Source organism: Dermacentor andersoni, chromosome 8 (genome assembly GCF_023375885.2).
Source record: "Dermacentor andersoni chromosome 8, qqDerAnde1_hic_scaffold, whole genome shotgun sequence".
In the NCBI taxonomy this organism is placed as follows: domain Eukaryota; kingdom Metazoa; phylum Arthropoda; class Arachnida; order Ixodida; family Ixodidae; genus Dermacentor; species Dermacentor andersoni.
Window position 1 is genome coordinate 12,214,183 of NC_092821.1, and position 15,786 is coordinate 12,229,968.

At 43.6% G+C, this 15,786-nt stretch overlaps 1 protein-coding gene across 1 annotated transcript in view; it reads right to left on the minus strand.

Annotated features, from left to right (window-relative positions):
• The window catches only part of LOC126526662 (trypsin-1-like), a 97,696-nt gene that overhangs the window by 24,264 nt on the left and 57,646 nt on the right, over positions 1-15,786 (minus strand). Inside the window, exon 5 of the mRNA XM_050174526.3 lies at positions 11,508-11,604. Coding sequence (XP_050030483.1) covers positions 11,508-11,604 — 97 coding nt within the window. The remainder of the gene's footprint in view (positions 1-11,507; positions 11,605-15,786) is intronic.

Genomic DNA, 15,786 nt, shown 5'->3' on the forward strand with positions numbered 1-15,786 from the left:
GAGCGACAGGACAACAACACCATTTTGCATGATAACGACCACATTCCCATTCCAGACCATGACTGTCCAAACGCGTTCAATTCATTCTTTTCATCAGTATACACCACAGAAGACGATTCAAATGTGCCTGAGGTAGCTGATCTTGACTACCCTTTTTTACAGCCCATCGACATTACTGTCGACGGCGTCGCATCTTTTCCATAAAATCTACTACCAGAACACATATTTACGTTCTATCTTTGTTCAACCACCACCATACATTTCATCTCGCATAGACCACCGCCAAAAGGTAAACATTCCGCACTGCAACACCGTCGACTTTTCATATTCATTTCTTCCCCAAACGAGCAAAGATTGGAATAACTTACCCGCATTACTTACAAACATAATTGACACCAATAACTTTAAAAGCACACTTCAAAGCTTCATGTTATAAATTAATGTTGCGTTTGCTTGTTCTGTATAATAACTGCTTTTATGCCATTATATTACATTATGGCTTGTATTTTATATCGTATGTTCCTTCCTTTCTTTTTTTGTTACGCCATGTATTTTTGCCACGCTTACAAGTTTCTATTTACCATTCTTATTCTGTATACGATGTTTTTTGCCATGTTGTTTGCCTTCCTTCCTTATTTTTTTATTTGCCTCTGTATTTGCATTGCCCCTCCCCTCTGCAATGTACAACCGTACCTTGAGGGTATGATAAATAAATAAATAAATAAATAAATATATAAATAAATAAATAAATAAATAATCTGAAAGTGTCCACATCAGCAGGCGTTGACGACATAAACTCAAAGATACTAAAAAACACGTTATCAGTCTCGAGTAAAATATTATCTCATATATTCCGACAATCACTATCGACAGGTATGCTTCCCCAAGAATGGAAAATCGCGAAGGTCATTCCCATCTTTAAATCTGGCAATAAAAATTCACCACTAAACTACAGACCCGGTTCACTTACTTCCATCTGCTGAAAGATGCTAGAGCATATAATCACGTCCCATATTTACAATGATTTAGAGAAAAATACTTTTTCTTCACAAACCAACATGGATTTAGAAAGGGTTTATCGTGTGACACGCAACTACTTCAGTTCACAACTGAATTACGTTTTAATCTGGACAAAAACCTGCAAACTGACTGCATGTTTTTAGATTTTTCAAAAGAATTTGATCGCGTAGCTCACTGCCGACTAATTTCTAAACTGTCTTCGTTGTCCTTAGATTCACTAACGCTATCTTGGATTGGGAACTTTCTTACCAATCGGCAGCAGTTCACCGTGGTTAATAATTTTTCCTCGCCGCTCTCTTACGTTTTCTCTGGTGTGCCACAGGGCAGTGTCCTCGGTCCACTACTTTTCCGGATATATATTAACGACTTACCGAATAACATTTCTTCTTATGTGCGGATCTTTGCTGATGATTTTATAGTTTCCCGAGAAATTGCTAGTACTGAAGTGCCACGTAAAAATTCAAAATGATCTTGACCTTATTAACAGTTGGTGTAGCACCTGACTAATGTCGCTTAATCCAGATAAATGTAAAGTAATGTCTTTCACTCGAAAACATTTCCTTTCCGGATTCTCATATCATATTAATAACAATCCTGTGTCTATAGTTACATCTTTTAAATACCTAGGCGTAACCCTGACAACAAACCTTTCCTGGACTACACATATCAACAACATCTGCGGAAATGCCTCCCGATCCTTGGGATATTTACGCCAGAACCTCAGTAAGACGCGGACAAATGTCCGTAAATAAGCCTATCTTACATTTGTTCGCCCTAAACTTTAATTTGCTGCTTCAATATGGTCCCCTCATTACATTTATTGAACCACTATGCTAGAATCAGTTCAGAATATAGCCGCTCGATTCATTTCACAAGACTGCAACTGGAACGAAAGTATAACGCAAATTAAAAGCAGTCTGTCAATTCCTTCTTGAACACTCGTCGTGATGTAGCACTTATATTGCTGTTTCACAGGTACGTTTACGGACCGAGGCCATCACCAATGGCTCTGCAAGTTTCTCCATTCACCTCACGAAGATTGCATAATAATCTTTCTTTCACACTCATCTACGGCAAAACAGACGCTTTTAACTCATCTGCGCTTCCACGTGTCATCCGCTTGTGGAACTACCTTCCCGATATCCTGGTAGCTGAGGCTAACAAAGAAAAATTCCATCACGGCATAAACATTCATTTCTTAATTTAAAAAAAAAAGAACTTCTTGTCTGCGTTCCTTCCTGTATGCTTATTTTACATGTATCTTAGAATTTTAGAGTTTGTGTAAACTTCACTCTTCGTTGTATTATTATTAACAAAGCATTGTATAATTGCATAATTTTTTTATAATTCTTTGCTCTTTATACTGCGTAAAATTTTTGTTTCCCTTACCCAATGCCCATCTTCGGGCCTGTAAAGTATTTTGAATAAATCAATAAATAAATAAACGTCGTGCTTCAATTTTTTTTTAACTTTCGAGTTTTTCAGTATCAAAATTCCCTGAACCGAAATTCCGCTTCCAACAGACACTACAATTTAACTGTCTCTCTCAAATGCAACAAATTTCACTAACAGCAATCCGGGGGTTACCCCGGAAAAGTGTTTCTGCGTTTTACATGTATTTGAATAGGCCGCGTTGGAGTTCGGCGCGAGCTAAAGCTTCCTCTTAAACAATTTGTCCGGGGATCAAATACATGAATAATAACTGCATTGCCATTGCTAAAGATGCTGCAAACGAATTCTTGAAAGCAACGCACTGTCAAAACAAGTAAAATATGTATTTTTTGATAAAAGAATATGCTTGTATGTGCCATAAATTGTGCCGAAAATGAGTGGTGTCAATGCTTCCAAGTTTTTTCTCTATTTAATAAGTAAAGAAAATATCACACGAACTTCGAACTTTAGAACTATATCAGTTCGAAACCAGCAAAGCAGTGCATGTCGCTGCTATGAAAAATCTAAAGGCCATGAAATTAACAAGCTGAGGACAAGTATTGTAATGAAACTTTGTCATACAAGAACCTTGTTTAGATTCTTGTACATATGCAATGGCCAGTGGAAAATGTCAATGATGCTGTCATTTGTTCCAATGTATTACGCAGGAGCCGCTGTCACCGGTCATGTATCGTGAGTAATTGCACTGAAATTATAGCCGCGACAGAGGGCACGTATAAGAAGCCGAAGTTCGGCAAAATCTACGAGGGCGAGTCAAATGAAAGTCAGCTAATGCGAATATAAAACAAACGGGGTACTTTATTTAAAGCAGTCTCCATGATTATCTAGATATTTGTCCCGTTGTTTAACGAGGTCGCGTGATTCCAGTCTCACTACAATCCTTGGGTTGCTGCTTCAAAATGTCTGCAACTGACTCTTTCATGTCATTGTCCGACACAAATCCGGCTCCCTTGAGCTGTTTTTTTCGGTTGCCCAAAAATGTGGAAGTGGCAAGGCGACAGGTCTGAGCTGTATGGCGGATGTTGCAGCGTTTCCCACTTGAACATTGCCAGTTTTGTATTAATTACATCACTGACGTGGGGACGGCATTGTCGTGGAACAAGATGACCCCATTCGTCAATTTTCCATGTAGTTTGTTCTTGATTGTGAAACGCAGCCGATCTGGCGTTTCAAAATAACGAAAAGAATTGATAACCTCTCAAGATTTAGCAAATTCTATCCATAATGGCCCCTGACGATCGAGAAAGAAAAGTCAACAACACCTTTCCGGCGGGAATGACGGCCTTTCCTTTCTTGGGGGTGGTGAATTCTAATGTTTCCGCTGTAAGCTTTGCCGTCGTGTTTTAGGCTCGTAGAAGTGGCACCATGGCTCGTCCCCGATCACAGTTGGAGACAAGAAGTCGTCACCCTTATTGTGATGCCGGATCAGATGAGCCAAGACAGCGCTGAACTTCTCTGTCTTCTAGCGGTAGTTCAAAAATCTTGGGCAACCATTGCGCACACAAGAGCCGATAACCGAGAGCTTCATGAATTATGGCGTGAACCGAACCGTGGCTGATGTTTACACGCTCTCCGAGTTCATCGATGCTTATCCTCCGTTCTTGCCTCATCAGCTCATCAAGCTTTGCAATTTTGCTAGGGGTGATTGCACGATGGCTTTGGCCCGGCCTTGGATCGTCTTTGCAAGTTTCATGTCCTTCTTTGAACCGTTTGCTCAAACGCTTCACAGTGGCCAATGATATGCAATGTTCAACGTACACGGCAGCTATACGGCGACTAGTTTCTTTTGGGAAATACCTTCAGCTGTCAAAAACCTCAGGACACCACGCTGCTCAACTTCTGGAGCGTCCATTACGTCACGCAACCATGTTCAACCCAGTGTATGAGAGCATTAAAAAAAATTTATCCTCACACCTGCGTGTCACTTTTGTAAATGAGAGATACCTGTGTGCTACACGCATGCCTCGCAGATAATGAACCGAACCATTATTGCGCGGGGCTGGTTGGACCACTTTCATTTTACTCGCCCTCGTACATCAGAAATGCGAAGTTGCAATAGAATATATAAGTGCGAAGATACAGCTTGATAAAAGGCCAAAAAGTGTCACTGGAAACAAAGTTCACTGCACGTATACACAAAACCTGGCAACGAGATATTTAAATATACGTATAAGTCCGCAATAAACTTACTATCTAAAAAAGTCACTGTATATAATGCGTCAAACAAGGCAAATAAACATGTTGCACAATCAGAGATCCGCAGAATCCTAGATCTCGCCCACATTCAATCCACTCCCCCCGACGTATCGCGCGCGATGGAAGGCGGCACGCTTCCTCCCCGCTTTTCTCCTTTGCGCACACAAGACTGAGCCACCATTGTCGCCTCACCCATTCCAGCCCCTCCCCCACGCCCCTCCCTACGCTTTCACTCCCACACACAGTATGCGGCGCGCGGTGCCGATGTTATCGCCCTTGGACTGAGACATGAAAGCCACGGCGACGCCAGGAATGGGCCTGGAGTGTCCATATAATTGCTGTCGCAATACTATATAATAAGAGTATCCGTTAACTGAAGCGTCCCGTGACCCATTACTGTCCGCAAAAGAAGAAGTAACAAAATCGAACTTTCACCATGCGACAATTCGCTGCGCCACAACAATATCTTTTCTTTTCTTTTCTGTGGCCGGGGCACCGAAATGAAAAAGCTCAAAGTATGTTGGCCACAATCAAATGCCTATTTTGGGCACCTAATGTGGCTACCGAAGGAATATCGAAAAAAACGTGTGACGCTTGGTCCACCGAGAACCATACGCATAGTGCTCGGTATCCTACACTGGCGAGACAAGACTTTCCGGAGAGGTTGCGCTCAAGCGAACGCGGTGCAATTCGTCGAGTCCCCACAGTGATGGCGGCTAGCGACGATAGTCTCTTTTTCTCGTATGCTAGGCCGAAAGCGCCCAAAACTCTGTCAGACGAAGATCCACTCGGCCAGGGAAAAGTGAATGCGCACCGAAGTGCATCGCGCGGTGGTCAGAGTAACACAAGAAAAATGCATGCGCTCTGGCTGGCTCTGACAGCCCGCGAGTAGGGGAGGGAGGACAAAAAAATTAAGAGGCTCAATGTATCCTCGCGAATAAAAGTCGAAGTAGAAAAAATAAATAAGAACGTAGTTACCTTGGCTGGCTTTGGTTTCTTGATATGGATGCTTTGGCGTAGGTGAAAAAAAAATGATATTTCTTTAGGTGTCATCATCATCATCATCATCAGCCTGATTACGCCCACTGCAGGGCAAAGGCCTCTCCCATACTTCTCCAACTACCCCGGTCATGTACTAATTGTGGCCATGTTGACCCTCCAAACTTCCTAATCTCATCTGCCCACCTAACTTTCTGTCGCCCCCTGCTACGCTTCCCTTCCCTCGGAATCCAGTCCGTAACCCTTAATGACCATCGGTTATCTTCCCTCCTCATTACATGTCCTGCCCATGCCCATTTCTTTTTCTTGATTTCAACTAAGATGTCATTTACGCGCGTTTGTTCCCTCACCCAATCTGCTCTTTTCTTATCCCTTAACGTTACACCTATCATTTTTCTTTCCATAGCTCGTTGCGTCGTCCTCAATTTAAGTAGAACCCTTTTCGTAAGCCTCCAGGTTTCTGCCCCGTACGTGAGTACTGGTAAGACACAGCTGTTATACACTTTTCTCTTGAGGGATAATGGCAACCTGCTGTTCATGATCTGCGAATGCCTGCCAAACGCACCCCAGCCCATTCTTATTCTTCTGATTATTTCACTCTCATGATCTGGATCAGCAGTCACTACCTGTATTAAGTAGATGTATTCTCTTACCACTTCCAGTGCCTCGCTACCTATCGTAAACTGCTGTTCCCTTCCGAGACTGTTAAACATTACTTTAGTTTTCTGCAGATTCATTTTTAGTCCCACCCTTCTGCTCTGCCTCTCCAGATCAGCGAGCATGCATTGCAGTTGGTCCCCTGAGTTACTAAGCAAGGCAATATCATCAGCGAAGCGCAAGTTACTAAGGTATTCTCCATTTACTCTTATCCCCAATTCTTCCCAATCCAGGTCTCTGAATACCTCCTGTAAACACGCTGTGAATAGCATTGGAGAGATCGTATCTCCCTGCCTGACGCCTTTCTTTATTGGGATTTTGTTGCTTTCTTTATGCAGGAGTACAGTGGCTGTGGAGCCGCTATAGATATCTTTCAGTATCTTTACATACGGCTCGTCTACACCCTGATTCCGCAATGCCTCCATGACTGCTGAGGTTTCGACTGAATCAAACGCTTTCTCGTAATCAATGAAAGCTATATATAATGGTTGGTTATATTCCGCACATTTCTCTATCACCTGATTGATAGTGTGAATATGATCTATTGTTGAGTAGCCTTTACGGAATCCTGCCTGGTCCTTTGGTTGACGGAAGTCTAAGGTGTTCCGGATTCTATTTGCAATTACCTTAGTAAATACTTTGTAGGCAACGGACAGTAAGCTGATCGGTCTATAATTTTTCAAGTCTTTGGCGTCGTAGGTGTCAGGACGGCACAAATGAACCACCACAACGCTTCATCTCATCGGACCTCGCTGCTGTCTGTCAACTTGTCTGATAGCGTGTTTATTTGGCTTGTCTCGTGGTATGGTCGGATGTACCTTTGACGTTCAATATCTATACGAACATTAACCCACAAAGTTCCGCAATAGAAGATCTAAAGCACAACTTTGGAAATGTCAATGCACCTTTCACATCAAATGTTTATGACAACTTTACACCCATAAATTTCGGAATTGACATCCATGCGCTCCATGGATTCCGCGGCCGCCGCAAGATGCCGCGGCGAGCCCAGTCGCCATCAAAACGCCCTTGAAACTTTGTGCTCGGATGGGGCTGCTTGCGTTATGTGACTCCCGGTGCATGGGCGTTGCCGCGAAATCCAGCCCGAGTTCGCAATGTTCGTGGTGAAATGTCTTTTCGAGAGACATTCTAGACAAAATTCAGAATGATTTCCGGCACCGGGGATCGCTTTGGTGGGCGCGGTGCATAGACAGTACGAAAAAATTTCGGGGGGGGGGGGCTGAAGCCCAGTAACGTCTCCCTCCCCCTGGCTACGCCCCTGAGGACGACGCACCGAGCTATGGAAAGAAAAATGATGAGTGTAGCGTTAAGGGATAAGAAAAGAGCAGATTGGGTGAGGGAACAAACGCGAGTTAATGACATCTTAGTTGAAATCAATAAAAAGAAATGGGCATGGGCAGGACATGTAATAAGGAGGGAAGATAACCGAGGGTCATTAAGGGTTTCGGACTGGATTCCAAGGGAAGAAAAGCGTAGCAGGGGGCGGCAGAAAGTTAGATGGGCGGATGAGATGATGTTTGCAGCGACAACATGGCCACAATTAGTACATGACCAGGGTAGTTGGAGAAGTATGGGAGAGGCCTTTGGCCTGCAGTAGGCGTAACCAGGCTGATGATTATGATGATGAGGAGGAGGAGGAGGAGGAGGGGAGGATCTTGTGTTCAAAGCATTCCAAAATTTGGAAGTAACTAGCTTTATTAGGAAAGTCACAACAAATTGCGAAACCCTCGTTTTTACGGTATTTCCACGCGTGATAAGACGTTCGTCCGCTATTCTCGGATGATTAAAAGAGGTACTTTGTTTCCGTTTCGTGAAACTAAGGGACAAGGAAGCGTGGCCTTGAGAAATATCACATCTCGGGGGAAAAGGCGGAGGAATATCGCCAATATTTTCGCAAAGTAAAGTGTATGTGGATGAATTACTGTAATTGTAAAAAATTGCTACCAAGTGCATGGGAACGTTATAATATGGCAATGTTTCATTTGACCTGTCTCAACGAGAAATATTTTAAGTTGTGCGATTTAGTTAGAGACAACGGTCGTTTTGCAACTGCTCGAAAGGCACCGGGGCGGAATTCACGAAGCTGCACTGTTCGTAAGTAATTTCTTAGGCCAAAGGTTCTTAGCTGAGATAAGGGTGCAACCAAAGTGACGACGCATTTAACTTGCGGCGTCGTATGAGAGTGACGGGGAGTAAAGCTCAGTATAAACGAAAAAAACTCAGTGGCCTTCCACTCTGTGAAGAAGCATGACCAGCGAAGCTATATATGGGGCCCCTTATTGGCGAAATGGACCTCCGCCACTGCGCAAGCTTCGGGATCCGCCCACGTATGGGGAGTGCTTAACGCCTGATTTACGTGCGCCGCGGGTCGGGCCGGTATTGCACTATCTTCGCGATCTGCCTACGAATGGGGAGTGCTATAAGTAATCACCAGTTTTATCAAAGGGCGGCCTGCATTCATTCTCACAGCGCTTGCAATGTGCCGCCAAGTGCCCAGATCCCTATGGTGCCTCGACAAGCAGCTTGTGCTCCACTAGACGAACGTTGACACACCGGCCAGTTTGGCCGATGTGCCAACTTCCGCATGACAGCGGAATTCTGTAAACCCGTTTGTTCTGCACTCCATATAAGGCATCATCATCATCATCATCATCATCATCATCATCATAATCAGCCTGGTTACACCCACTGCAGGGCAAAGGCCTCTCCCATACTTCTCCAACAACCCCGGTCATGTACTAATTGTGGCCATGTTGTCCCTGCAAACTTGTTAATCTCATCCGCCCACATAACTTTCTGCCGCCCTCTGCTACGCTTCCCTTCCCTTGGAATCCATTCCGTAACTCTTAATGAGCATAGGTATCTTCCCTCCTCATTACGTGTCCTGCCCATGGCCATTTCTTTTTCTTGACTTCAACTAAGATATCATTAACTCGCGTTTGTTCCCTCACCCAATCTGCTCATTCCTTATCCCTTAACGTTACACCTATCATTCTTCTTTCCATAGCTCGTTGCGTCGTCCTCAATTGAAGTGGAACCCTTTTCGTAAGCCGCCAGGTTTCTGCCCCGTACGTGAGTACTGGTAAGACACAGCTGTTATAAACTTTTCTCTTGAGGGATAATGGCAACCTGCTGTTCATGATCTGAGAATGTCTGCCAAACGCACCCCAGCCCATTCTTATTCTTCTGATTATTTCAGTCTCATGATCCGGATCCGCAGTCACTACCTGTCCTAAGTAGATGTATTCCCTTACCACTTCCAGCGCCTCACTACCTATCGTAAACTGCTGTTCCCTTCCGAGACTGTTAAACATTACTTTAGTTTTCTGCAGATTAATTTTTAGACCCCACCCTCCGGCTTTGCCTCTCCAGGTCAGTGAGCATGCATTGCAGTTGGTCGCCTGAGTTACTAAGCAAGGCAATATCATCAGCGAATCGCAAGTTACTAAGGTATTCTCCATAAACTCTTATCCCCAATTATTCCCACTCCAGGTCTCTGAATACCTCCTGTAAACACGCTGTGAATAGCATTGGAGAGATCGTATCTCCCTGCCTGACGCCTTTCTTTATGGTGATTTTGTTGCTGTCTTTGTGGAGGACTACGGTGGCTGTGGAGCGGCTATAGATATCTTTCAGTATTTTTACATACGGCTCGTCTACACCCTGATTCCACAATGCCTCCATGACTGCTGAGGTTTCGACTGATTCAAACGCTTTCTCGTAATCATTGAAAGCTATATATAAAGGTTGGTTATATTCCGCACATTTTTCTATCACCTGATAGATAGTGTGAATATGGTCTATTGTTGAGTAGCCTTGACGGAATCCTGCCTGGTTCTTTGGTTGACGGAAGTCTAAGGTGTTCCTGATTCTATCTGCAATTACCTTAGTAAATACTTTGTAGGCAACGGACAATAAGCTGATCGGTCTATAATTTTTCAAGTCTTTGGCGTCTCCTTTCTTATGGATTAGGATTATTAGGCTTATGGATTAAGTTATTGCTAGCGACTGTTCTCGGCAGCGGATTTAAATATAGTGTAGATATTTTGAAGGCAGGGTAACGCATAAACCATGGTGTGGGTGTATGACAACACAAAAACCTGCAATTCTTTTAGGATTCATTCAGAGCAAAAGCTTTTATAACGTTCTGCTAATGTTTTACAATGTTTATTACAATGTAAAGAAGCTTTCGCGCGGTCATGCCATCATCAGATGGCAAGTAGTTTCCTATGCCAAATGCAAAAGCTACCATAGACCACGTACTTATCCCCCTGCTGACTCTGATAGACTCTGTTTCCAGTGATTTGGCTGAACAATGTAAAAAGTGTGGTTGGGGGCAAATTATTGAAAACTGCTAGTTTTCAGGTGGCTATACAGAACAATGTACACTTGAGATTACCGACGCTTTCTAAACATACTAACACGGTAATTACTTTACTAGCGCGCCTTCATGATGTCCACATTGTAGTGAACTGTGCTATTTATCGAAATCATGATCACCTCCTGACAACAATCGCATTTGACCATTTGATGTTTTTGTGTTCTCCGCGCAGATTTCCCTGCTTATGTTTAGCAGTTAATATTACAAAGAACACTCGTTGTCATAGGCAACGCTGTGTTGGTCGCCTTCACTCCGTCTTGTCTGAAGCGCTGTTCCAATCTGCTCTTAAGATGCCTCTGATCCAGCCTACAGCACATGCTCTACTGAAATTATATGCTGTGCAAATTCAATGATGCACCATTTGTGGAAGTTCCTTTGTTTGTCCCTGTCTTTTTAGTGTCATTGGGATTCACAGGAAATTCTAGAGTTTTACATGGCCAAACCAGCATATGATTATGAGGCAGGCCATAGTAGGGGATTCCGGATCAGCATTGAGCATTTGGGGTTCTTCAGCGCTCACCCATTGTGGGGTACGTAGGCGTTTTTGCATTTCGCCCCATCAAAATATGGCGCTGTGGCTGGGACTTGATCCAGCGACTTCGGGATTAGCAGTGCAGAGCCTACGCCACTACGCGGGTTCTGCTAACTACTCGTATTATTCCGAATATGCATTTCAAAGCTCGTACGAAACTGTGGAAAACATTGCCTGAGAAATTTGTCATTCCGTTTTGTTCTTTCGCACGCCTTTACTTCTTGCAATTTATTCGTATATGTATATTACCTTGTCCACAGTGTAGTTTTGATGAACAGGAGAGTTTTCTAAGATGCTGCGGTCCAGGACACCAAGACGAACAAAGAGATTTGAAGCCTTGTCACCTCTGCAAAAAAAAAATTATTATTTGTGATCATTGTCGTTGAGATCAGAAATGGTGTCAAAAATGCATACAAATGTTGTAGCCTGTGCTTATTATACAGGTAATCACGTCGTCGTTCCATGTAAAAATCAGCTTTGTAGAAGCGACTCTCGACATTAGAAAGCACGGAACCACGAGCGTTCAGTTAATGTACCACAGTACGTTTGCTCAGACCGTTCTTCCCACCCAGCGTTTGATAAAATTTAATTTATTCGCAAACGAATAAAGCGGCCTGTATCACAGTGCCACTTTTAGCTGCTGCTCTGTACACGATGAAAGAAGAGGAAGAAGCACCAGCTTAAAAAATCACGAGAAGTGAACTTTATTGAACGTAATGCAATAACGGCTACGTGACTTCTAAGGTTATCAAACAAACAAGGCGCATAGCCTAAAAATAAAAACAGAACTGACAACCCACGAATAAAACCGCCTACAAGTGCACGAAGTGGCACCACACACATGGGTGAACGCGCTTCCACCTGAACTCATGTACATACATTGTGCATAATACAAGCTTTATATTATTTCATACACAAAACAAGACAGTGGCATCATGCACTATTATCTGGGCACTACGCTACATATCGCTATGCTGACATGGTTGCTACTATATTCATCTGACATTCGTATTTCTTGCTTTACCTATCCACTTTTCCTCTCAAGGTAATCTAACATATTACCGTAATTATACTGCAATTATTATTTTCAACTAGCTTTATTTTTGCATTGCACTATTAGCAGAACAATAACAGGAGAATGTGTCTAGAATGCTGAATAATATAATCAATGGTGAGTGATTTAGCAGGAGGCGTTTTCGTACAATCTATCCATTAGAAATTATGTGATGAAAAGGAATAATCCGCAATCAAAAACAAGTGAAAGCTTGAACGAAAGATTGAAACGCTGCAGCCTCACACAATTAGCCATGGATAATACCGTGCGCTTAATTTCGCTAACAGCGACGTGATTCCTGAAAGTAGCCGCATCAAATTTTTGAAAGCAGATACACTACCCGTGACTCTAATCTTCTCTGTCGTACCGTAGGACCACAATTCCATGTATAGAAGAAAGGTCGCGCCATTTACTGGCCCCCCGAATAGCTAGTACCATCCCGTCACAAAGTTCACAAACCTTTAATTAACTTGATACAGTAACGGCTGCAGCCAAAAGCATTACCTGTCTCATGAAATAAAAGCTAAACAAACAAGTAAAAAGGACACCAGTTGAAATCAATAAAGTATTGCACCGACTTTAGATCCTTCCTTTTTTTTTTTTTGAACGCCATCAAACAGTACCTAAATAACGCGCAAGAAAGAGAAATGATGCTTTGGGTAAATGCGGTGCGCAGAAACGAGCAAACAGTGAAGGCGAACAAAGCATCGCGCAATACCTAGATACTTTGCGACATGTCTTTGAGCACAACCTCATATGTTTTACGCGTATATGTGTACACACACAACCTACCGTGCATACATATAGATACATATATGCGCTTACACATTCCCCTGCGTAGGGGGTGGTAATTTGGAAGTTTACCAGCATTTTTTAAAATCAACTGCAGCTGCTACATAATTCTTGTCCTTGACCTGGACCATTAGAAGAGGCGGACACATTTAGCACAAGAAACCAAAGCACATATTTAACTAATTAACAAGAACTCCCTAATTCTTAATTGATTGCTTTACGGTACAAACTGCAATTTACGAATCGTAGCCGATGACATTTCAAGATGTATCCCCTAGAAACGAATCGCCATGATCACACCAGCTGCGAGATAATAGTTCCAAAATTTGGGGCGAAAACTATGGGCCTTCCAGTTACTTTTGTACTTCAAGGCATAGAAGATCATTTTGTTGAAAATGTAAGCGGAACAACAGGGCATTTTTACGGTGAGTTCGATGGCACATACTTCCAAGTTGGAGTCATTCTGGAAATTAATTTCAACCAGATGCTAAATGATATATAGGTATGAGGAACATAACTGTTTAGAACGTGTGGCGCCCTTATGGACTGGACCTGGTAGCACACGCGTGTCCATCTGACTTAATAACTGGCACAGAAGTTCATCTAAATGTCGCACTATGACGGCCATAAGACAGCTCAGTGCGTAAGGCACAAGCCGGAAGCGGACAACATTTAATAACTCTCGCGAGTTTCATTTCCTCGGAATGCGCCCTCCATGGCCGTGAATGAAACTCATGGCTTCGTGCTAAGCAGCAGGGCGTCACAGCCACCGACTGACCGCGCTTGACGAAATGCCCAGCAACTAATCCGCTGAAGTTGATGGGAATAAGTACAAAATACCGCGCACCAACTTTGCTAGAACTGTAGCTGCAGAAATGTGTTCTTTCACGCATCCGCGTGGTACCTGGACCTGTAGTTAAATAAACGTAATATTATATTCTGCGGGCAATACTATTTCATTCGTTTACTTTGTAACTGTCAACAGCAAGTGTACCTATTCATCCGTGATCTGTTGTATATTTTTGTTTAACCTCGTGGAGGGAATTCCTCGCGGGCATGTGTTTTTTTTTTTTTTTCTCGAGCAGTTTCTGTGCAGAACGAAGGAAGGCTATATGAAAATTCAGGAACCATTGCACTCTGTAAAGGTGGATTACGAGCGAAGTTGTAGCAAATCACACATTGTTATGCAAGGGTAATGTATTTATTTTCGTCATTATTCACGCCAGTGACGATATATCTTTGTTATTACTGCGGTATACACCGATTGGCTCGGTCATAACCTTAGAGACAATCTTTGTCAAAGTCAATTCTATACACGGCCGTTTTTCAGTTGTTGAGTGACTTGGATTAGTGCGGCACTTGAAACCGAACTTTGCTCGCACAAACTGAGTGAACAATTTCTTGTCTGGTTTTGAAACGTCCATATTGAAGCCTCGAACGATGATCACAGGGGGAGCCGGAGAAAACTAGCATTGCAGCGCGGACAGTACGCACGTATACACAAGGCCGAGGCCGGTCTGCGAGTTGCGACGGAGTGGAATGCCTCCATAATATCTGCCTAACTATGCGTGGCCTTCCCACAGCAATTCCAGAACACAAAGGAAATGCGCGGTTCGGGGACATCCACTGCTTACGGGTTTATGAGCCATTGATGATAGGAGTTTTCGGCATGCTGTTCTGCGCGATGTCTGCATGATTTGAAGGAATGCAAGCACTCTTCGCTACACTTCCCTGAGTGCTTGTAGCATCTGCCGTGCGTGCCTACGAGTCATTGAATTTTGTTATTCCTTACGGAGGTATGAAACACTGATGATAGTTTTTGTTTGCGCACACATAAAACGTACGGAACCCTAGCCATATAACGCTTCTCTCTAAAGCACCTCCCGTTCAATATCCTTCGCAGTGGGAGATGCAGGAGAGGAATATATTTCCCAGAACACATTAACGGGTTAATGCGCGTTAATGTAATTAGTTTTCGAGCAATACAGTGATACGCTCTATTGCCACCGTTGCAACGCGTCATGTATGAGCCGTGCAGGGCTACTTTCTTGCGCTTCCCTCTGTACACGCTGCGCCATGTAGCGCTGCGCCCCCTTTCGTAGCCTCCGGAAATATGTGGCACGCCGGTGCGGGCTAACGCTGAGAACGAGTGCCTCACTGCCGGCAAGAATTACTGGCGCAGCGCGAAAGCGCTGGGCTACTGTGATTGATGAACCGTGCGACGCAAGTTTGATTGCGCCCAGCACCGCATAAATCGCGAAGGATAGCTCTACTTGGAGATGGGCGTAATGAGGCTAGATAGCTGGATAGGACCAAACTGACTGAGGTGGCCTGAAAAATTATACTCGCATAATTAAACTGCTAACGGTGATTATGGTGCTCGATGCTTTTGGCGCAACAACAAGCAGCCGACACAGTGCTGCTTCCCATTCCCGTGTGGGAATGTCAAATTATACAACGAGCTAAAACCCCAATTAGAGAGGTGCGCTTGCGTTAACATAATATTCGCAGCGACTAAACCGAGCGCGCAGCAGCGCCTAAACTACGACCCTAGTGCAACACTTTGCGTCCTACATTGACTTGTGCGCTAATTAAGTGTAATGCGCAATGTCGGTAAACAAGTATGAGATCATGCGGCTTTCATCCGCAAGCCACGCAGTGCCTGCTCTATCTACAAAGACG